At 42.6% G+C, this 23200-nt stretch overlaps 1 protein-coding gene across 1 annotated transcript; it reads right to left on the reverse strand.

Moving 5' to 3' along the window:
- Positions 1-1922: 1922 nt before the first annotated feature.
- FRZB (frizzled related protein) lies at positions 1923-22079 on the reverse strand. The gene is made up of 6 exons (XM_053983120.1): positions 21626-22079; positions 12794-12841; positions 8143-8208; positions 5646-5850; positions 5379-5442; positions 1923-2936 (listed from the first exon to the last, which is right to left on the reverse strand). The coding sequence occupies exons 1-6, from the start codon at positions 22077-22079 to the stop codon at positions 2823-2825; spliced, it is 951 nt and encodes a 316-aa protein (XP_053839095.1). The 3' UTR covers positions 1923-2822.
- Between the last annotated feature and the right edge of the window lie 1121 nt (positions 22080-23200).

Here is a 23200-nt window from a genome sequence, read left to right on the forward strand (position 1 = left end):
TGCAGCTGAGCAACATGACTTTGGACAAACCAAACTTTTAGAACATACTTGACTTTGTGTTTACATAAGTTAATAAAACTGGAGGAACAAAATACATTACAAATTGAAGGAAAGTCACATCCCAAGTGGATGTCTTTGAAAACACTGTGCTGAGGGCTGAGTGCTTCTATACAGTGCATTTTTGAAAGTTTAATGTAGGATCACATTAAAATGGGCACAAAAAGAGCAGAAAATGATTTCCCGGGGAAGAAGCAAGAAAATAATGTACAACTAGGTCAAATTAATAAGACTATAATTTAAATAAAGTCACTTTAAAACACCAGTGGATGTCACAAAGTCCTCAAAGATGTGATAAAGCAGTAAGTGCAGCTTTAGAGCAACAGAGCATTTCAGTGTGCTCCAGGCCACAAAACACATGTGAGACATCCTGCTCAAAGTTACTGAAATAATTGATGTGGTGCCATCTGTAGCTCACTGGTCCCTACATGTCATTTGTACCAGCACAAGTGAGTCTGGGTGGTGCTGCAGAGGTTCAGTCACTGAAATCTCTGTGATGGGGTAAAAGCAGTGCCAGAGTTTGTAAAAGGCTCCTCAGTTAATTAAGGGATTGTGAAAAATGCCTCTTGCCTCTTCCAAGGAGCCCGTCATGCCAACCCTCATTTTTCATGTGTTAATGAAAAATGCTTAATACCTCTGGAAAAATAGCAATCAGGTGGCTTCCAGTTAGGGAAATATTTTCACTGTAACATCATGACGTGTGTGACTGTTACAAATGCCGCTCATTTTTCTCTTATTGAGGTTTTAAAGTGCAGCACTGTGCTCTGCTCTGGCATTTAATGCAACTAATGTCAGTACTGGGTTGCAACTGGATTAAATAAAGGTGGCTGTTAATCACAGAGAAATGGTATGGGAGAGGCCATCTTCAGAAGTGGTGTCTAGCAAAGGGTAAACTCCCAGCTGTCTGGATTTTCTCCATCTTTAACAGGGTTTTATGATTTCACAGCAGAACATGACATGATGAGCCGTGACTGCAGACCCTGTGATTCCAGCACTCATCTACGGGACTTCAGTGGGTGCTTTGGGGTAAATAATGAGGTTTGTAACATTATTTAACAAGCTATTCACAATTTGACAAATTGTTCTGTTATTTACCAGCTCAGTAGAAATACTTGTTAAAGTCACCATCCCTGGAGGTCTTCAGGAAAAGACTGGACATGGCACTCAGTGCTCTGGTCTAGTTGATGTGGTGGAGATTAATCAAAGCTTGGACTTGATGATCCTGGAGGTCTTTTCCAACCTAAATAATTCTGTGATCTGTGTAATTCTGAGAAAATACTGGGGATTTAATACTTAGAGAATTAATATCCTTCTGTCAGCTTTCAGAACCAATCTTTCCCCTAAATTATTCCTTTATTTTTAATTATAAATAAAAATTTGAGTGTTGCAGGATGTTGTTCTTTTTCAACTTTCTTGGTATCTAGCCCAATGGAAAACCTGTCCCAAGATTGCTGGTTATTAACTGAAACCTTAAAACAGATTTATTATAATATTCCCAAATACTTCTGTGCTACTTATCATCATCATATTTTCAAACCACCCAACAACTCAACACTATTTTCTTACTGAAAGGCAGCCCTAGTGTACTAAAGACAGTACTGACAGCTAGAACACAACAGTCATTTGCTCTTTTTAAATAGAGCTGGTTCCCCTCTGCAGACTATGCCAAAGAGGATTGTTCTTTGATGTACCCCATTTTAATTTCTTTCAAGCATGGGAGAGTAGAAAAACAAAGATAATTTCCAAGATGTTGGCACCATCTGCAAAGAATTCTATTAAAGCACAAAAATTAAGGTTTTTTTTTGGTTTTTGTATTTTCAAGAGTAGTATTAGCAATATGATGTTGGTTCAGAAGTCAGGTAAGGTCTGTGTTGGCAACTACAATTCTTTTATTGGACATATGTTACTGAGCATTGAACACTTGTTTATGTAGGCACGGATTTAAGAATAACACCACAAAATCAAAAGGCTAAACTGCAGACCTGTACTGGGAATCAGGCCTGGTGAGTCTGTCTACTCCTATAACTCAGCTGAGAAAAGGGGGAAAAAACTGCCATTATAAGAGAAGAAGCATGTTATAAATTATGGTTATTATAAGATAATATTTCCTTTAAGGCCCAAAGCACTGGAAAATCCAGGTTCCCTGTGTACATGCACATTGTGTTTGTTGCAGGACATATTTAAACTTAGACTCTGCCTTATGCAAGTGGTTTATCTGTAAGAAAACTTAGTAAAGCTGTACTGATTCAAACAGTTCTCTTAACAAAAAAAAAAAAATGTATTTCAGAATAAAAAATGATACACTTAAACCCAGATAACCTACCCAAAAGAGAGCAAGTTTCAGCAAACAGTGACCAAGAAAGAGTGAACAGGGAAAGCCAGTGTGAGTTATGACTTTAAGCAATGGTCTTTGCCAGATTTCATTCCTGCTTGCATCAGAGTTTTCTTCCACAGAAGATTCAGGAGATAAAAAGGTAAATTGAACATGTCATTGTCTTTCTTCATCTCATAAGGGCAGTTTTCTACAGTTCTTAGTAACAGAAAAAAAAAACAACCAAACATTTCCAGAACTTGCACATATCCAAAAAGAAAAAGGTGGAAAACAAAGAGGGAGAATAAAACCTAATAAAAGCTAAAACATTACTTTGTAGTAAACAATAGAATATAACGTGCAATAGTGCAATTTCTCCTTTGCTGCTCCAACAACGAAGTCTTGGTAGACAGTCCCCTGCATGTCACGGTGTGTGGCAGCATCCGTGTCACACCTAGCTGCGAGCCTGCCGGGCGCTGCTGCCGCCGCTGCCGGGCTTCGGAGCCGCCTCGCTGGGTCCGGGCTCTGCCCTCCCCTTCCCCACCTGGCGCAGCTTCTGATCCCAGCGCTGCGGATCCAAAGGCAAAGAAATTACCAGAGGGGTCACAGAAATTGCCAGAGAGGTCACAGAAATTGCCAGAGGGGTCACAGAAATTACCCAAGAGGTTACAGAAATTACCACAGAGGTTACAGAAATTACCAGAGGGGTCACAGAAATTGCCAGAGGGGTCACAGAAATTACCAGAGGGGTCATGGAAATTACCAGAGAGGTCACGGAAATTACCAGAGGGGTCACAGAAATTACCAGAGAGGTCACAGGAATTACCAGAGAGGTCACAGAAACTACCAGAGGCGTCATAGAAATTACCCAAAAGGTTATAGAAATTCACAAAGGGGTCACAGAAATTACCACAGAGGTCACAGAAATTACCAGAGCGGTCACAGAAATTACCAGAGATGTTACAGAAATTACCAGAGGGATCACAGAAATTACCAAAGGGGTCACAGAAATTACCAGAGCGGTCATAGAAATTACCCAAAAGGTTACAGAAATTACCAGAGGGGTCACAGAAATTACCAAAGGGGTCACAGAAATTACCAGAGGGGTCACAGAAATTACCAGAGCGGTCATAGAAATTACCCAAAAGGTTACAGAAATTACCAGAGGGGTCACGGAAATTACTAGAGGGGTCACAGAAATTGCCAGAGGGGTCACAGAATTTACCAGAGGGGTCACAGAAATTCCCAGAAAGGTCACAGAAATTACCCAAGAGGTTACAGAAATTACCAGAGGGGTCACAGAACCATGTGTTGGCAAACAGCAGCAAAAGCTGCAGTTGCTGTTTCCACCGCGTCACCCTGCGCTGGGCTCAAGGGTGCAATGAGAGCTTATTGGGAAAAGCCATTTAAACAGGGAAACTCTTTCCTGGCTTTCTTGTAGCCTCTGTGAATGAAGGGTCTGATACAAGGCTTCAGCACAAGGGGGACTCACCTTTGAAATAATAAAATTTAAATGAAGCTACTCATGCAATCTTTGGGGGAAACTGGATGAAAAAATGGTCAAGGGATTTTTGTTAATTAAAAAAAATATTATTATTTATTTTTATTTTTGGAGGCAATAGAAATCACAGTTAAAAAAAAAAAAAAAAAAAAGACATAATAAATATAGTTGGTATAACTGTTGATGCTCTTGGAAAGGAAGATGATGATGAGAAGTGGGTGACATGGCAGGGACCTCAACACTCCCAGGCTGGGTGTGAGGGCAGAGGCAGCAGGTTACAGACAACAAGGAAATAAGTCAGAAAGTAAGTGTGTTCCCCAAAAAAATTCCAACAAATGATGTTACCACCCAAGAACTGAAACTGAGCAGAAGTCACCCCATGACAGCAAAATTATATTTTCTTTGTGGCACGGGATTTCCCAGGGTTCTGCCAAATCAAACAACAACTTGAAATAAGATCCCTGTATCTTTTCACTCCTGTAATCTCCATTGATGTGAGAAATGCGCACAGAAAATCTTGCTTTTATAAACACAACAGTATTTTCCTGCCAGTGACCCTGAGGAAGAAAGTGCTGAGTGGAAGAGAAGACTGGTTTGCACAGGCAAAACCATTATGGCAAATGAATGGCTGAGAAGTTGTGTCAAAATAAGAATTTTCAGTGTAAAGTGACACTCCTGACAATGTCAAAACCATTGATACTTTGCAGTGCATCAAAACATAAAAAGGTCATTCTTCCAGAAATTGGAAGGCATTAGAAAACATTTAAGTAAGGAAAAACCAGAATATATTTTCATATAGACAGTTGGGGCTGCTCAGCCTGGAGAAGGGTTCAGGGAGATCTTAGAGTACCTTCCAATACCTAAAGGGGCTCCAAGAGAGATGGATAAGGACTTTTTACAAGAGCATGTAATGACAAGACAAGGGCTAACGGCTTTAAAGTGACAGAGATCAGATTAGATTATATAAAATATACAGAAGAAATTCTTGGCTGTGAGGGTGTGGAGGCCCTGACACAGGCTGCCCAGAGAAGCTGTGGCTGCCCCATCCCTGGAAGTGTTGAAGGCCAGGTTGGATGGGGCTTGGAGCAACCTGGGCTGGTGGAAGGTGTCCCTGCCCATGATTTAGTCTGAAAAACATTTGTAAAGCCCCCTGGTCTGTTTGGGGTTTTGTTTTTTTTTTTTTCATTCATATCACAACCCCAACTAAGCAGGCATGTGTTGTGGAATGCACAGCTTGCCCACAGAGTTAAAAGACTCCTACTGTTTGCTTTTTTGAGACAGGTTTTGATTCCTGCTACAATGGGATACTTTGGAGTAATTCAATATATCCCTTTATTTACTCAGCATGCAGTTCTAAGTAATGAAGCAAATAAAACACCAGGTTAGTTTTTCATACATGATATTGATTAACTGGAGGCAGCATATGCATTTTATTCCCTTATTTTAAAAAGACAGGTAGATGTTTTATAGCACCCACAACATTTGACTTCTGGTGAGGTATTTTCTTACCTTTATTTTTTTACCAAGACGTTCCTTCCATTTCTCAGCTATGGAGCCTTCCACCAAGAGTAACCTACACAACAGAGACAACTCCATCAAGAGGCTATACAACCCAACACACACAAGACTAAGATCTCCGTGCCTGCAGAGAGCCTTGCCCTCCCTGAATACCATGAAGGAGATGTACAGACACCCACACCAAGTGCTCCATCCTTTTGGCTCTGATGTTCAGCTTTATGACAGGAGAACAGTCAAGGATAGCACAGGAGGAGTTACCTGGAGCGCTCCTCGTCCTCGTAGCCCATAATGATGTATTCTTCATTGGCACTGAGGGGTGGACACAGGCAGCCAGAATTTGTGTGGAGGTTTACAGTGTCCTTTGGAATGTTCACTAGGGAAGATTTCAGGATCTCCTTTACTTCCACTACTGCAGTGACATCGTGGCATTTAGTCTTCACCTCCTTCACTTTAGCCCGAATGACTGGGGAAGAGCCACAAAGAGCGTTGTTAGAAGCAGCAGATAATGCAGGTCACTCCCAAGCTGCTCTTGGTGACCTCTGGGATTAGTCTTTTGCATGGTCCTATATCAGAAGCTTAGCTGAACTCCTGCAATATCTCTGCATCCATCTCTTCCCTTCATTACTTCACCCTCCACCAAGGAGGTCCAGGTAGCTCAGTGTGGCCCTTAATAATATGGTGAAGAGCAGGAGTTACGTACCAGCTGGATTTATGTCCTGTTTAAGTTGGGCTTTGACTTCTTTCCTTCCTTCCTTTCTTCTTCACCCTTTCCATGTTAAATACATTAAATCTATTTCTTGTATGGTCTCCCTCTCCCTTGAGCTGTGACTGTTCCCTCTTTGACTACCTGGAGTACAGATGAGCAAACTTTATCGCTGAACCTTATACAACAAGTGAATGTGCATTAAAACTTCTCATATCACTACTTCTGCTGGATGACAGGCCCTTACCTTTTTCATTCTCTCCAGTGAGCCAGCACTAATCTGCTCTGCTCTTTCTGAACTTCAAATGCTCATGATCTTGACCCAATGACCTCTCTAATTGTTTCCTCTCCCCGCCTTTCTTTTTGCCTCAAGTTGCACAGGAGGAAAGGTTGCCTTTCAAAGGCAAAGCTTTCCATTCTCTCATGGTGCCCAGTGAACTGATCCCACATACAAATGCAAAGCCAGCCCAGAGGTCATGCTCTAGAGAATGCCACATCATTCAAAGAGTCCCTTTCCACACTATAAATAGGAGATACCCCAAATTCCAAATGTCTCCTATGTGAAAAAGGTAATAAAGAAGAAAGAAAACCATGGACTTACACATCTCCTTACTTCACATGCATTGCCCATAACAGCCATTAACCAGAATGTGTTGCAGACACATTAAATACAGGTGCCAACCAACACTAGTGCATCTAGCATGCACAATTTACACTGAGTGATGCCCTTTCTCAAAACCTTTTAAGATCTCAAAATAAAATATTGCTTTAGTTCAGGGATATTTCAAATGCCTTTTGAAATGTATTTAATTTCAAAAGCTTAAGAAAATGAATAGGAGCATGCTCAATGACTCTGCCATATGCAGTTTCTGACTAGAGAATAGTCACTCTAATTTTTAATAAACAAATCATATATTTGTTTATATTTTATAAACAAATCATATTTATATTTGATCATTATAAATGATCAAAACAACATAAAACTGAATATTGACCAAAAAAGCGTTTGAATACAGTTGTAATTTTTAAGCTTTTAACAGCAAACTATTTTTAAAAGAAGATTATCTGACTCTGGCTTTATAAATGCACAATCCTAATAAATATTATACAATAGCTACCATTTAAATAAAACCTTAAATTGGCTGAACCTAAGGTTTTTCACCTGATTAATGGAAAAAAAATGAAGTGTTGCATATTGATAAAGCCTAATAAAATAAGGGCCTTGTTACTTTTGTAAAATCATGGCTCAGGCCATCTGCTTTGGCCAAGTAGAAGAGGACTATGGGAAAGTGACTCAGCTGAATTAGAGGTAGAAAAAATGCTATATAACCATGATGTGCTCAGATTGTGGGGTATGGTGGTTGGTTGGACTGCGTTTGTTATGATTTAAAACCATGGAACTGATAAAGGCTTAACTGCTTAAAAAGGCCTGTTTTTTGCAATAAGGAAGGGCCCAATTGTTCAGTTCCTGTCATATGTATTCGGTGGCTTCACTGCCCTAGCTTGCTTGAAACAAACAGCATGAAGAAAAATAAGAGCCTGGAGCTGTGATATGCCTGAAGAGCAGGACATGTGCACTTTCACAGGTGTTACTGACAGCATAACACAGCTGGCAAGATGCTCACTGCTGGCTTCGATACAGCAGAAGGAAAAGAACCTGTTAGATCTCACGGAGAGGTAGTGGGCATGAAAGCTACTACACACATCCCCTTCTGCAAAAGCTGAGTATACTGGAAATCACAGAGGCAGTTCAGGCACAGCAACCCACAATGTCATTTTTGTTGCATCACTGTTCACACCAGAGAAGTACATGAACCCCAAATGCCTGCATTAAAACTGAAATAACTCAACAAAGACACCCTTGTACCAACATAGTAAGCTAATCCCCTCCATCCTTCCAATTTGGAAACATTTCAGACTACACCTGCCTCCTGCAATAAGTAATATTGGGTTACCATCAGTAACTGTGAACTTTTTAGGCTTTTTTAATGAAAACTTTCCCCTTCCTGCAGCCCTAGAAAAGCTGGGAGCTGGCCATGCAGCTGCTCTCACCGTAGTTGTAGTTGTTGCGTAGGTAGGTCTTCTGGGTGGCTTTTACAGGCTTGCACTTGCAGCGGTCTACAGAAACAGAAAGCTTTGCTTAGAAAGAAAAGAGCATGTATTCAGTGACAATCTTCCCAAAACCTGGAGCTCACGCAGTGTGGGAATTGGATTTATAGAAAATAAATCCAATAAATAAATCCGATGGGTTTGTTCACTGATTGCTGTGTAGAGTGAAGCATACAAGGTACTCACCCTTCTCATGAGACTGAAAATGGAATAAAAGTTTTTAAAACACCTCTCAGTTACCCCATCTCTAAGTCAGAAAAGGGTTATATCTGACAACACCTAACAAAAATTTCACTGAATTGACTTGCTTATTACAGTGAAATAGTAAAAACCACAGGGCATTCCTGGCCTGTTCTGCTGGGAGATGTGGAACTGTCCATGAGACCTTAAATGTTTTTTAGGAGAAAAACCTGACATTCTAAAATTAAAAAAAAAAAAACAAAAACAAACCTAAACCACAGCAAACACAAAGACCCACAGACATTGAGTCTGGAGTGACAAAACCATCATTTTTAAGCCAATTCAAGGTTCAATCCTGAGCTTGCAGGTGCTGTAATTCCATCCTTGCAATGCTGCTCTCTCTTTTGTGCTAGACTTAAGGAATGCCCTCCTTTCTGTCCCTTTTATCATACAGACCGTAATAGAGACACAGAAAGAAAATACTACGGCAGTGCATGATTGAACATTTTTTTGAATATTATGTATCTCATGTTAGTTTAACAAACTGGAATATTCTGGCTAGTAGGCATTCATAGAATAGCTGGCATTGGAAGGGACCTTTAAAGGCCACCTAGTCCAACTCCCTTGCAAATAAACAGGGATATCTTCAACTGGATCAGGCTGCTGAGAGGTCCATCCAATCCACCATTAGGAATTGTGTAAATTTTACATGATTTTATTATGACCCAGAAGTCCAAGTTTAATGAAAATAGAAAAATTCTAAGCCCTTGTGGCCAGAAGGATAGCCTTCAAAAAAAAAAAATAAAAAAAAAAAACCAACACAAATGAGCACTGTCAGAGCAGCATTTCCAAAGGTACAGATGCCAGACAGCTGGGAACTCCAAGAGAGGTAAAAACATTTTCATTAGTGCCCAGGGAATGCTAATGCTGAAGCTCCAGCCCCACAGCAGTGTTCATTAACACCACTGGTATTTCAGGGCTGGTTGTTCTACTGCAAATATTTTCTTATTTTACACTAGTGTCTAAGTGTGGTTTGGTGGAGTAATTTCAAACAGCAGATGCCAGTATTACATGTGCATGGCCATCTATTTTGACATTTGATTTGGCATAAATGGAAGTAGATTTAATGCAGCTTATTTCTATACACCATCATGCTAAGTATCGATGCATAGAAGCTAGTGATTTAGTTAAATTCAACATGAAGAGTCTGAAAAAGATTTATTTGCTATATAAGTTTTGTGCATATTAAAAAGTTTAAAAAAGCATATGGTTACCAACTTCTCAAATCATTATTTTCCATAGAAGAATTTTTGTAGTTGAAAATACAAAAAAATACAGGAAAGAGGAAAACATTTCAAATGAAAAGTATGTTATTTCCTTGAATTTCAAACACATCCTCAGGAATCTATATATAGAGTCCTACAGACTTTAACTTTTCTATGTATTTGTGTTAAAATAACAAAAGCAGAGAAGGGAAGTGATTTTTGGCTTCCCTTCTGCCTTTGTGAGCTCATGGATACTGCAGACCAAATTCTCTGCCTTGAAACAGAGAATAGAAGATGTGCTCCTATGACCCTCGCTCACACAGGCACCTCAGCACTCAAGTCCAACAATGGTAATGTTCTCCTGGTCTACAGTACTTTGCACTGTGTCCCAGGTAAAATAAAATAGACTAAATTGCAAGACAAGAACACAGTCTGACATTTCCTTCAGGTTTAATGCAGTATTAGCTTACTTTATAAATTTTAGAATATATTTTGTTAGTCTAGTTCTATTGCTAAATTATAGACGCGTTCATGTTCTTATTGAAGAACCTCCTAGTCACCCTCATGCTTTTAAAATTTACATTTAAAAGAACTGTACAAAATGCTGCATTATTCTTAATGACTATTTAGAGATGCAGAAACTAACACAAAAGTCATTTTCCAAGGTCAGTTACAAAGTTAGAGCCAGAACCAATTCCTCTCTCCCAGTTCCTGGTACAGTGATATTCCAAGGAAGGCAAATGTTGACCTTCCCCCAGGAGTGGAAATACCCACAAAAGGTGGCTATAAAAATGTACTGCATCACCTGATGCTGAGGGAAAATCCCATCCTGCCTGAGAGCCTCCTCAGAAGCTGCCAGAATTACCAGAAGAGCTCTGAGACCACAACAATGGTGTGTCCCAAGCACAGAGACAGGCAGCAGAGGCTCCCACTGGCTTTGGCTGAGATCACAGCTAGCCATTAAATCTTCTTTTCAAGTAAATACAGGGCTACAAACTGCTCAAAATCTCAAGTCTTTGAAAGCTTCAATCTGTAAATGCCAAAAGACATGGAGAGAATGGTTTTCCCCATGGATTGCTACCAAGAAACATCTGTGTCATCTTAAATATATGTGCATGCATGGCTGTAATACTGACCTGCACAGGCACTCAAACATGGCAAACACCTCCCAGATAAACAAAGGATAAAAAAATAAACACTCTAGAAAATTGTCTAAGGGACTTGAGGAGCATATGATGAAGCAGAAAACAATGTACTCCAACAGAGATAAAAAAGGTCTCCCAAAAAACCCCCGTGCAGACTCAGAGGGAAGGTTTTGCCAGCAAACATTGACAGGGAAAAAAAAGGTGTCTCAAATAGGGATAACCCATGAGTACTGTTCCCTGTGACCAAGCACAGCAGCACAAGCAATATGATTCAGAAAATGTTAAAAATGGGATTTAAAAAAAAAAAATACATCAAAATTTGCTACTTACAAAAGAAACAAAAAATTTCTATTTTCAATGGCAAAACTACAAATTTACTTTACTGAACATATAAATAAAGCCATTTTGAAACATGGCCTTTTAGGTAGTCCAGCTGTGTTTGCCAGCTCAGACAGATGTAGCACATTGAACCAGAAATCATGTTTGTACAGTAAAAGGCAGTAACATCAGCAATTTGATGTATGTACAGTAAAAGGCAGTGGTATCAGCAGATATTGCATCAGCAATTTTTCAGTGCATCCTTGCCCTATTTTCTAGACGGGATTTTTTTAGGTTTGGTTTTGCTTTCAGCCACGGAAAAGCATCATAACAGTAACAATATGACTGAAACTTTTCTCTTCCACTGCAGGGTCACTCACTGGAATTACATGCCTATGGAATTACATGTCTATGGACAGGCAGCAGTAAAGATTTGCTTCATAGTTTTGATATAAGGTGACATGGAGAGCATACAGCTTTGCTTTCATGCTCAAAGTGAAGTGCTTGTATGCTCTCTGTACAGTCCACATCGTGCATGAAATCCCTACTTTCTCAATGTCACACAACTGAAAATGGCTTCAAACTATAAAGATATTAGTGTTAGTAACAACTACCTTTAGCAAGTCTTCCAGACATGGTCCCATGCTCAAGACAATTTAAAGCAAAGCTTGTTCAGGGGCTTGCTTTTATGAGTTTTTTTTTTTTTGTTTTTTTTTTTTTTTTAACTGTACCTGGGCTTCTAGAGGGTACACACTGTGATTTAAAGAACATTTTGCACAAATATAGCTGCTTTCACATTGGGACCTACTGATTAAATTTTTTAACTGTATTATAAACTGGGCACTACTAACACCTTTTTGCAATTTGGTCACAGAGCTTAATGCTGAAATTAAATCTATAGGTATCTAATGTTAGGTTCAACAACCATGAGGGTGTTTAGGTTGTCTTAGGTGTTTATATTGTTGAAGTGGACATCAGTGCACACTGTAGCTCATCAGCACCTCTGCAGAAGGAAAAGACATGGAGGTCAATGCTAGGGCTTCCAAGTCTCAATTTCTTGGCAAAGACCTAAGAGAAGAACTTTGGATGGAATCATAATAAAATTCAAGGAAATCTACAGTCATTGGCTTGCATGAGCAAAAGATTCACATTCCTATAATTATTAGCTACCATCCTGGGCTTTGCTTCTTTGCATTGGCAAGTAGTGGTAATGCTCAAGGGGTTTTATTCAGTTCCAGCAAAACCCAAACAGAAATAAAAAGCAACAGGGGACTTGCCAGAATAAAACCAGCCTCAGAAGGTGCCACCCTCAACCTCCTCAGGCTAACAGGAGTATTGCCATTATCTACAAAGAGTACTGAATTTAATTTGGAAAGTTCAAGGTCAGAATGAACCATTATCTTCACTGGTTTTGCCCAAGGAAAAATCAATTTAATGATTATTCTCTCTGTTCAAGACAATACTTTTAATAAAATCAGCACAGCCCTCCTGCTTTGATGGACATTTTGAGGCTGAGCAGCCCCCAAATCCCACCTGCCCATGGAATGCAAAAGCACAATCTACAGTATTCTTAGTCAAGAGTAAGTATTTAAGTATTTATCACTTAGTGCCCTTCTTACTTAATTACATATTTAAAGGACTTGAAAGTTTACAGCTTATTATACAGTTTTATAAAAATGTACTTACCAATGCCAGCACCTCTACAGTTGCCGTTATTAGAATCCATAGGGAAATCTGGCATGGATTTGTAAAATATGTAAAGAAATGTTAGTATTTTTAATATTGGATTATTTCTCTACACATACATTACAATGTTTTCTCTTTCTCTAATATTTAGTATGTGGAAACTTAATAACTTTACTAATAAACAGTTTGCAATATTCTAGAGGTCAGTCCAGTAAAGTTGACACAATGTCTTACCCAAATTTCACCTGAATCCAGCATACCATGTTAAATGCTGAAGCAGACTAAATATCCCATTTCCATTGCTACAGACTGGCAGGTTTCAGACAAGAGTTGACATTTATGCCATGAATTTTGATCACCTACAGAAAACACATGTAGTGTTTGCATTTAATTAGATGATGAAGGAGAAATTACTTTTGGGGATTTTTTTTTTGGTTACTGAGGAAATCAAATCAACCAACCATAATTATACTGTTGAAGCAAATGCCAAAATAAATGTTTCAGACCTTCCCCTCAGTTTAAAAACACACTGATTACTCTGAAGGACAGATAAGGAACAGAAGTTTAAAAAGGCACTATGCCCAAGAACTGCTTTCAGACACGTTCAGAAGTGGACTGTGTCCCACATTAGTAAAATGCATCATTTCAAACCTACTTATTAAATCACACAATTTAATGGCTTTATACATATATTTAATAATGAAAAACAAGTATGTTAATACATATAACCTTGAATGAGCTAAGGACAAAATAAATGCAAGAGGAACAAGAATTGGGAGAGAGGCGGGACACTTTATTAGAATGGCAGATAAAATGGAAAAATTTTCAAAGAACAAGCCCTTCTGTAATTTTGCACACTTAGTCATTTATGCTGCTCTTCCAATTCTGAAATCTGGTATCCTACAATCAACTTTCTTAGATTCTTACATAATCATGGAGGCAACGCTGTTGCCTTTGTAGAACAAATGTAACAAAAGCTCCTCTCCTGCAGCCTGAGCTGTAACCATTCGGCTGTGAGACAGCCCAGGACGCTCATGATACTCAGTACTCATGACTTTAGATGTGTGGATTAAATTGTAAGGGCTGGGATCATTATTTAATCACAAATTCTGTAAATACCTGTTTACAAGAAAAATAATATTACTTAGCTAAACTTCTAATTTTGCCATTCTTGTTTAAATATATATATATATATAAAATCTCCACTTAATGAATACTTATACTACTCAAAGCAACATGAAACTTTATTTACATAGATGAGGATGCAGCTAAATCACAGTCAGGGCAAGAGTAAAACTGAAAAACAACTAATTCCCTCACATAATAATTAACTTTAAAAAAATTGAGACTTCAGGAATAATTATTCTAATCAGCATAAAGAGCAAAGGTTATAGAAAATAGCATAGGAAGATTGAATAGATACTCTTTTATATTCAATGTCCTGTTGCTAATAAAACATCACATCCATTTTCTTGCAAAGAAAGTTCCAAACTACCACAGGATCTTAGTTTATAGAGAAAAAAACCCAACATTTTTATGGAGCCAATCTGATCTTTGCAATCAGGTGCTTCCATGGAACCTCTGAATCTCCACCATGCTGCCTTGTAACAAGTCAAACTGTACAAGCTGATTCTTACTTACATGTTTGATTTTGATTATTCACCTGAGTTATTCTCAATGCATTAAGAATGCATTTTATATTGTATCAAATGCATTCTGGTATTCCAGGATGTGACGGAAAAGGGATTGAAATGGTTTCCTTCTTGCAAATGGTAAACAAAAGGACAACCACATTTCTCATTCTTCTCCTCCTGGGCCAATTATCTGTTGTCTTGTTCATTCAGCCAAGCTGTAGCTTTAAATCTACAATTCCTTCTGATGTGGCAAAAGCTTAGAGAAAGGTCTATGGTCTGATAATCCTCCCATCAGCTCCAAAAAAACACCTGCAAAACCCTCCAGCCACCAGCCACAGAGCGGTGGCCACATGGGCCTCTCTGTGTACCTAGGGCTGGCCTCAGATGTTTCCCCACTCTGGGCACCCAAAACCCCTGCAGAGAAAGCTCTCCAGATTCACTGCCCCTCTCACTCAGCTGCATTGGCCACAGTCAGGTTTTCTTGAAGGCTATCTGCATATGACCAAGCCAGCTCCTCTGGTTTTTCATGTGGCCCAGCAAGCTAAAATTCCTACCAAAACAGGTATTTCAGGGATAGTTTGTTCATACCTTCAAAGCACATTCCCCATTCCATCAAAATTGTTACTGGGAACAGAAAAAATCTTCATAACAGAGAAGACAAGAGAAATATCAGATTAAATGTTTACCATCTCCCATCCACAGAAGGAAAAACAAGCCCTGAAGTGCACTGTCCCTACATAAACCAAGGATGGATCCAAGCAGGCATGACTTTGTGGTGCTTGAGCAAACCTAGTCCAATCCACATTGAAATTACAACTCAAAATACACCAGAGCCCAGTAAAGGGTTCACAGCCTTCCCTGGCCCATGTGGAGTACAATGCCCATGTGTACTGGCTGAGGAACTGTCCCTGGAGCTCACACCAACACCAGGAGAGCCAGTGAGCCCTTGATACAGCCAGAATAAACATGCAAACAAGCATGGAACTGACCTGCTTCACCAGATGTCCCCACACCCCCTTAGCTACACAACTTATTTTTAACCAAATTACAGCACACCACAGCCTCGAGGCATCTCCTAACCCTGCACTGCCAGGTCACCTGTCCCACCCCAAACCAGTAATCCCCAAAGAATTAGCTGTGTGCAGCCAGAGGAATTCAACCACTGTGTGCAGAGCACCCACGAGTAGAAGTGCCTCCTGTTTCTGTGCCTGCACAAAGGCAGCAGGGCAGCCTGCTGGTCACAGCACGGGTGAGCAAAGCAGGGCTGAACAGGTACTGATACATCAGTCCACAGTTCATTCCCAGACCTGGGGGGGCTTGGGCCAGGCAAGTGCTGACCTTGCCTTGATGCTTATCCTTCCCAATGCACTCGTGCCTACTCAGGGATGGCTGGCTTCTGCAGATGGACAGGAACGCAGGCCTATGGAGGGGACTGGGGACCCCTGCACTCAATGACACCTCTCAGGAAAGCTGTCTCATTTCTCTGACCCTTTCCCCAGTTAAACTCACACAGTCTGGTCCCTGCTTACCTACCAGACAGGAGGCTGGAAGAGGGGCCAGGCCTGCCACCAGCTGCCTGTCAGGTCTCAGGTGTGTGTGAGCACCCACCCAGCCCCTGTCCCCAGCAGCCTGATGGACAGAGGCCTCTCTCCACCAGGACATGTGCACTGCCAAGACCTTCAGCTGCAACACAGACAGAGGGAGGGGGAAAAAAGCTATTTATAAAACCCCAAACAACTGACTTCCTATTGTTCCACTTCTCTTCAGGGGCAAACCCTCTGCCAAGTACTGTCTATACAAAGCAATCTTTCAGAAATAAACACCTGTCAGTGATGGTTAGCAGGATTGCCAAAGAGGGGAATACTATCCAGAGTTCCAATCCAAAAGTTTCTTATTAAATTTTGTTTAGGAGCAGGAGACAAATCCAAATTGTTTTTTCCAATATGCCATCCTAATTAATTGCTTTTCAGAGGGATTCTATATTAAAACAAACAAACAAACAAACAAAACACTAACAAGGAGAGCTAAATAAAAGCCACTTACACAGTAAGTGTACAAAATAGCAATGCCCACAACCACAGATTTGGGTGAGAGGTTTGGAGAAGAGAAACAACTTGGTAATACCTAATTTTTGAGCAAACAGCTTTCCTATACCACTGTTTAAATAAATAAAAATGTTAAAAGGTAGAGGAAGGCAAAAAATAACACGATCCTGATTGTCATTATGATTAAAGAATATGGCTCAGCTATTACTGAAGCCACCCAAGGCACTGTGCTCCAAAGAACTAAACCACAGCCAATGGCTGCTGCTCGGGTACCTTCTTCAGACTGAAGTATCTGTGAGCCCCATTAATTAAGAAACCCTTCCACAATGCATGAATTCATTGTCATTTACTTCAGCTATTAATACAGAGAGGATCTTTGCTAAGCTGGTTGTAAAAACATGCACAGAAAAGCCAAGTGATAGGAAAATTTATTCTAGTTAACATTTAACACAAAGAACTCAAACTCCAAGTTGTAGAGCAGCCAGCAACATGGCTGTTCCACATAACATTTTATTCCTCATAACAAATCTCACCAGGTTTTGGTGACATTTAATGGCCCAGGTATTGACTAAATGTTTAGACTGTAAAATCCAGGGGACTCAGCCTACAAAGGCAGCTGAACTGTAGTAAGCACTTAACACCATTGGTGGTATCTTCATTACTAAGATTTAAATTCTCTTATTTACTTCTCCTGTCCTGTTCAGGCTTGAAGCTTGAAATAAATCTGTTATTTAACTGAGAAATGAGGCTGCTCCTAAACAAATCCCAACTTCATAAATGATAACCTGGGCACAACTGCTCGTCCTCAGCACAGTCTGTAACACTCCCCCAGCACTGTCATGCACAGCAACTGCTCTAAGTAGAGCTAGGCAAAGACTGAGTCAGAAAAAATTTGACCTGGAGCTTGGAAACCACTGTTTTGGAAATTAAGTTAATAATACATAAGAAACAAGCATGAGAAATGGCTTGTTCACTTGTCTTTTAAGTCTGCAATGCCAAATTAGCATACTGGGTTACTATGAACTCATCCAGACAGACATGGGCAACATAAAGAAATCATGGGTTCACATATGATTTAAGAAAATAGATGTCCATCATGTGAATAATCTGTAATTTTCTTTAAGAGATGGTGTTTTAAAAAAAAAAACAACCAAGTTCTCCTTAGACACCTCCTGATAGTTTGGGTGCTAACTACACATGGTTGATACCTTGTGATGTGGCTTCCCTTTTCTCCAACATCTTATTAACAGGCCAACACGCCTTCAAGCTATGTTCTTATCTATGTAAGATATGGTGAGACAACCTGCCTGACAGATCTGACTTCCAATATGCACAGTACCCATCACACTGCTCTGGTTTTGTTGCTAGTTCCCCCTTCAAAACAGGAATAAACATTTCACTTGAGACATAAACACTCTGCTAGGCAGTAGCAGCCAAGGACACATGTCAAAGATGCTTTTTTAGTCAGCATCCCAATGCCAACACTGGCCACTTATTACCTGCAAAACTGAAGACGAGGTCCTGCCTCTGAAATTCTAGATTTAAGACAATTTTGTCTCTCAGCAGTTCCTGCTGCTTCACAGACCTAGGAAAGTTTGACAGGGCCCTGAATGAGGGAAGCAGATAATTTGATAGATTGGAGGAAGAATAAGCATATGCACATGAAGACTGAAAGCAAGTGAACAGAGAGAGAGATGTAACACAGCTTGTACTAATGTCTGCATGCAGAACCACTTTCACCTCCAAAAAGCCCAGGACAGGGATGTGGGATAAATGCCATAGGAGACTTCAGACATTAGCATGAGCTAATCTGACATCTGGGCTGTTAATGTAATATTAAGATGCTCTTTCATCCTCCATCCTGGATGATGATTTGCTGGATCCTCCACAAAAAGCCAAATTATTCAGCATCACACTCGCCTCCAGAACACCCACACCATGCCTCTAGCATCCCTCTGCTTTCTGGCTGTAAAGGAACCCGGATGCTTCCCAAAGAGAATGAAAAATCAAGAAACATACATTTCCCACATGTTTTAAGTCGGTCTCTGTAACTTGAGGAACTTAAGACCTCCCAATCTACGCTCCCACTCAGGTTTTGGAGACCAGCACAAGCCCAGAGGGTGTGCACAGCTATTCCTCTAACTGAGCCCAAAACACAGCACTGTTGTCAGCTTTCTCTATCACAGACACAGGAGCTGCTTCATCCCTTCACCATGTCAGCAGCCCCTTGGTGTTGTGACAGAAAGTGTCTGGATCTTCCTCACCACCTGGACTCAAATGTAAAGAGGTCCTAGAAGATGTGTGTGGTGGACTGTGCCTCAACAGCTGAAAGTGAACTTCTTACTGAGATTTATCACAGATTTTACCAACCACAGTTCCTCCATATTTTGCAACAGTCACAGGCTACTGGGATGCAGGGAACATAACTGATGGAAACTGGGCTTGTGAACCCAGGCCCCGCTCTGACAAGGACAAACACCGACCACATCATCCTTAAGGCTCCTTTATGGAAGGGACAAGACAAATGTTCTGATGTTCACCAGCAATAACACAGAAACCTCAGGAGGAAAGGAAACAGTAGAACCCTGTTACAGGTAGCAAAAGAATGAAAGCAAAAACAAGATTTCACTTCTGAAGAAAGCAAAAAGCCCCTTCTACAACAGAAAACCACGAAACAATGGATTGTATTTCTGCCTACTCTATTAGGTATAGTTTACAGACAGCAGAAGGGGCTAAATTGCTTAGGAGATAAAATAAAACAAATAAGAGCAGGGATTCTGCATGCTACTCATCAGGTAGTTGGTTGTTTGTGTCTTCTACTGAGCTGCAATCCTTTATTTGGAGAATTGGATTTGAAAGTGTTCACCTTACCTCTTCCTAGAACAGGAATCCTTCCCTCTGCTTTCTAAAAGAACAGTTTTATTCCCTCAAGAAGGATTCTTTCAGGCTGGTGCATAATGCATCAGTTCAAAATATTCAGCCCAGAAATGAGAATGTCATCAGGTTCTCATTCACTGAAAGAGAGTTTTCATGGATCTGGCCCTGGAATCCCTCAAAGAGGTTATTGTACTGCTGAGGTCCTCAGAAATAGGTAACTCGGGGGCGATTTCAGCCAAGCTTCCTCCCTTCAGATTTGAATGTGATTGCTTTCAAATCGCTGCAGACCTGCCAAACCTTGCTCATGCTGGAGCCATTTTTAAGGTGGTTTTGAAAGCACCTAAATGCTGCAGAGAAAGGTGCTTGGTGTTCAAAACCACATCTCCCCAAAACTATCCCAGCAGGACTGCAGTGCTCAGAGGGCAGCAGCTGATGGCAAAAATAGATGGTTACATTCATGGGCTGGGGAAAAAAGTAGGAAAAGGCAAGAGGGAAGCAGCTAGAAGTTAGAAATAGCAGTAATGACTGGAGATATGAGGGTATGGAGGTTTTAAGAGGTGCAGAGGGTAAGAGAATAGAGACAGAGATGGATTAGGGTTTGTCTGGCCTGTAAATTAATGGAGACGGAGAGAGCAGCTTACCTGGGAAGGCTGAGCTGGGGAGCACGGTCAGGAAACTGAAGCATGATATTTTGTTAGGAGAAGAAAACAGGAATTACAGCGTTTGGCATTATTGGCAGTGGGATACATAAAGCATTTAGTAGTGGGACAGAAGCACAGTAAAACACTGTGCTGAGCACAGCATGAAAAATCCCCCTTTCATTCCCAGGCCACTGCTGGGGGAGGACAGAGAGGTGAGATCCACTGCCCGTCCGTGAGCTCCCAAAACCCAGCACTGCAGCTGTGGGCACTGAAGGAGACAGGTAGCAGCACAACAAGCTCATGGGGTGCATGGGTGCTGCTCTGCTCTGACCCCTCTGGTCTGCTCTCCAACCCCAGTACTGCTCTCCAACTCCTCTGATGGAGAGGTCTGGCAGAGCCACCAGCACTGAAACTCTGCATCAAAGAAAATGGTAGCCTGGTTCCACCAGCAGCAAATGCTTTCCTGAAAATACACAGGAACTGTAGTCACTTTGTAAAAGGTCAGAGCTCACTCGTGATAACCACCCACCAGCTTGCTTTAATTTCCTGTTCAATAGCTCCTTGTATTCAATATCTCTGTGGTGCTCAGCTCACCACATTGGAGCGGTGTCCTGCCAACTCCTCCAGCCCAAAGGCAGCTGCGACAAGAGCAGGATCCCTGAGGCACAGCAGGTTTGTAGCATGGTCTGAGCAGTCAGCAGTCCTCACCTGACTGTGCAGAGATGCTCCTGCCCCCGACAGTACTGCTGGATGGCAGCCAGACACCCAGCACCAGCCATCCTGGGGGATCACAGTGAGCTCAGCTGGTGAAACAGGATGCAGAGGTAAAGCTGAGCCACTCCAACAGCCCCTCTGAGGCCACAGTGGTCACACACCATCAGACCTCGGGTGCAGGACGCAGCATTTGGCTGGCTTCAGGGATGTTGGGAACAAAACACAACGGAAGGCTGCACTTTGCTACACTCCTGGCTATAGCTCTAGAGCCCAGGGACCTGCTGGGGAACCTGTGCTGTAACCTGTACCTTCGGTGCTAACCACTGAGATGAGCATGTTTTCTCCCCTCCAGGTGTGCATGTGCCACCACCGGCATAGAAGTGGCTGGGGAGACCTCGGCCCCCCAGCTCCTGCCTGGGGCTCCTCTGGGCACTGATCTTTCCCCAGATCTGTGGAGTGGTGGCCTTGTGTGGGAAGGGAGCAACCTGCTGTGGGAGGGAGCGGCTGAAGATGAGCACAGAGGAGCGGGGGGGAGAGGGGGAGCCGGCAGCCTGGGGGCTACCCCTCACTTGGGTGGCTCTTCATTCTCTGCCAGCAACCGCTGCCGATGGATCCCCGAAGAGCGGTATGGAAACGCTTCCCGTTCATGTGGAACGAGGGCTGGAGCTCCCACACTCGTACGCGTTCCCCAGAACGGTGGCGGGGCTGTCACTTGTCACACACACTCTGTGCCCAACAGCAAAACTTTTCCAGCAGCGATGCGGCTGCTAAAGGCAGAGAAAAGACGGCAAAAGAGCGGAGGGCAAAGCAGAGAGAATCCGAGAAGGGTCGGAGGGGAGGCAGGGCTCCCGGGCCGGCTGGGCTGCCCTCCCCGCCCGCCGGCCATTGTCCCCGTGCCGGTGCCGGTCCCCGCGCACTCACCCGCGCCCTCGGCGGTGACGATGGCCTCGGGGGAGATGCAGACCCCGCGGTCGTAGACCGGCAGCTCGTCGCAGGCCAGGCTGTCGGGCCAGGCGTGGCTGTAGCGGACCAGGACGGGCTCGCAGCCGGCGCGGGCGCGCTCGCAGACGGACTTGCAGGGCTTGATGGGCTCGTGCTGGAAGTCGATGGTGCAGATGGGCGCGTACATGGCGCAGAGGAAGAAGAGAAGGTCGGGGCTGCAGTTGGTGCCCAGCAGCCCCTCGAACTGCTCCATGGCCAGCACGGCGTTGGCCTGCGTGCTGTGGTGCAGGTGGTTCGGCATCTTGGTCATGTTCCAGGGCAGCGGCTTGCACAGCGGGATGCGCACCGGCTCGCAGGCCGCCCCCCGCGCCGCCGGCGCCCGCCCCAGCACCAGCAGCCCGGCCAGGGCCAGCACCGGCAGCCCCCGCCACATGCCGCCCGCCCCGACGGTAAGCGAGGGGCCGAGCGGGCGCAGCGCGGCGCGGGGGCGGCTCCGCCCGCCCTGGCTCGGCCCCTCCGCGCTGCCCCCGCCGGGCGCGCACCGGGTCCCGCCTCTCCGCCCCGCAGCCCGGCCCCGAACAAAGGAGAGCCCCGGGCAGGGGAGGGGAGGGGGCTCTCGTTCTGGGAAGAACCAGAGAGAAATTTGCCTCGTCCCCGCCGGAAGGCAAGCGAGCGCTTGAAATCTCCCCGAAGAGAACATGAACACGATTTCAGACCAATCTCTCGGAAATACATGCATATTTCTTAGGAAAGTCCTTTTTTTGTTTTGTTTTTGTTTTGTTTTTTGCACACACTGTGCTGGTGCAAATGTTTAAGCGGGAGGTGCACACGAAAAGCATGTCACCTAGACGTAGCGATGGGTGAGCAGTTTTAAAGGAGAGAATAATATTGAGAGGCTTAAAAATGAGGAAGCTAAAGGCTCAGCAGCTGGGGATGCTTTCTTTTCAGAAGGTTAAAAAAAAATTGAAGAGGCTGGATACTGTTTAAGATACCTTGCAAAACAGTGGCGCAGCAAAGGGAGTTCTGACTTTATCTGAAACAATGTGCCTTGATAGATTCATAGAATCACAGAACAGTTTGAGTTGAAAAGGACCTTAAAGATCATCTAGTTCCAACCTCCTGCCATGGACAGGGACACCTTCCACTAGACCAGGTTGCACAGAGAAAACAAGCTGACATTTATTAGCTGAATAAATTCTTTCCAGTTATAAATGTACGAGCAACTGCTCGATCATGCATTTGTTATTCCAGCTTCTACCCCTAAATCAAACCTGTGAATAGAAACATACCTACCACAAGCCAATGCTCAGAAACCAGACCACAAATGTGAACTAGCTGTGAAAGCAACCGTGGATACAGGCTCACAAACACAGGGTCCTAAGCCTAGAAAGGCTTTTCTGCAGTTTTTAATTTTATGACTGCAGATGAAACCTTAATCCCTTTAACTCAGCTGCTAATGTCCTTGTTCCAGCAAAGGCACATGCCAAGCAAACAAGGAGTTGTGATATGGCCAGTGGACTACAGGTACCTTTTATTTGCACACCACTGCAGGTG

This window comes from Vidua macroura, chromosome 7 (assembly GCF_024509145.1).
Source record: "Vidua macroura isolate BioBank_ID:100142 chromosome 7, ASM2450914v1, whole genome shotgun sequence".
In the NCBI taxonomy this organism is placed as follows: domain Eukaryota; kingdom Metazoa; phylum Chordata; class Aves; order Passeriformes; family Viduidae; genus Vidua; species Vidua macroura.

Coding starts and splice junctions, on each gene's coding strand:
- FRZB (XM_053983120.1), bottom strand. CDS start 22,079: ATGTGGCGGGGGCTGCCGGTGCTGGCCCTGGCCGGGCTGCTGGTGCTG. Junction 5,443..5,645: donor GAGGACGAGGAGCGCTCCAG/GTAACTCCTCCT, acceptor TCTGTTGTGTAG/GTTACTCTTGGTGGAAGGCT. Junction 2,937..5,378: donor GTCTTGGTAAAAAAATAAAG/GTAAGAAAATAC, acceptor TTGGATCCGCAG/CGCTGGGATCAGAAGCTGCG.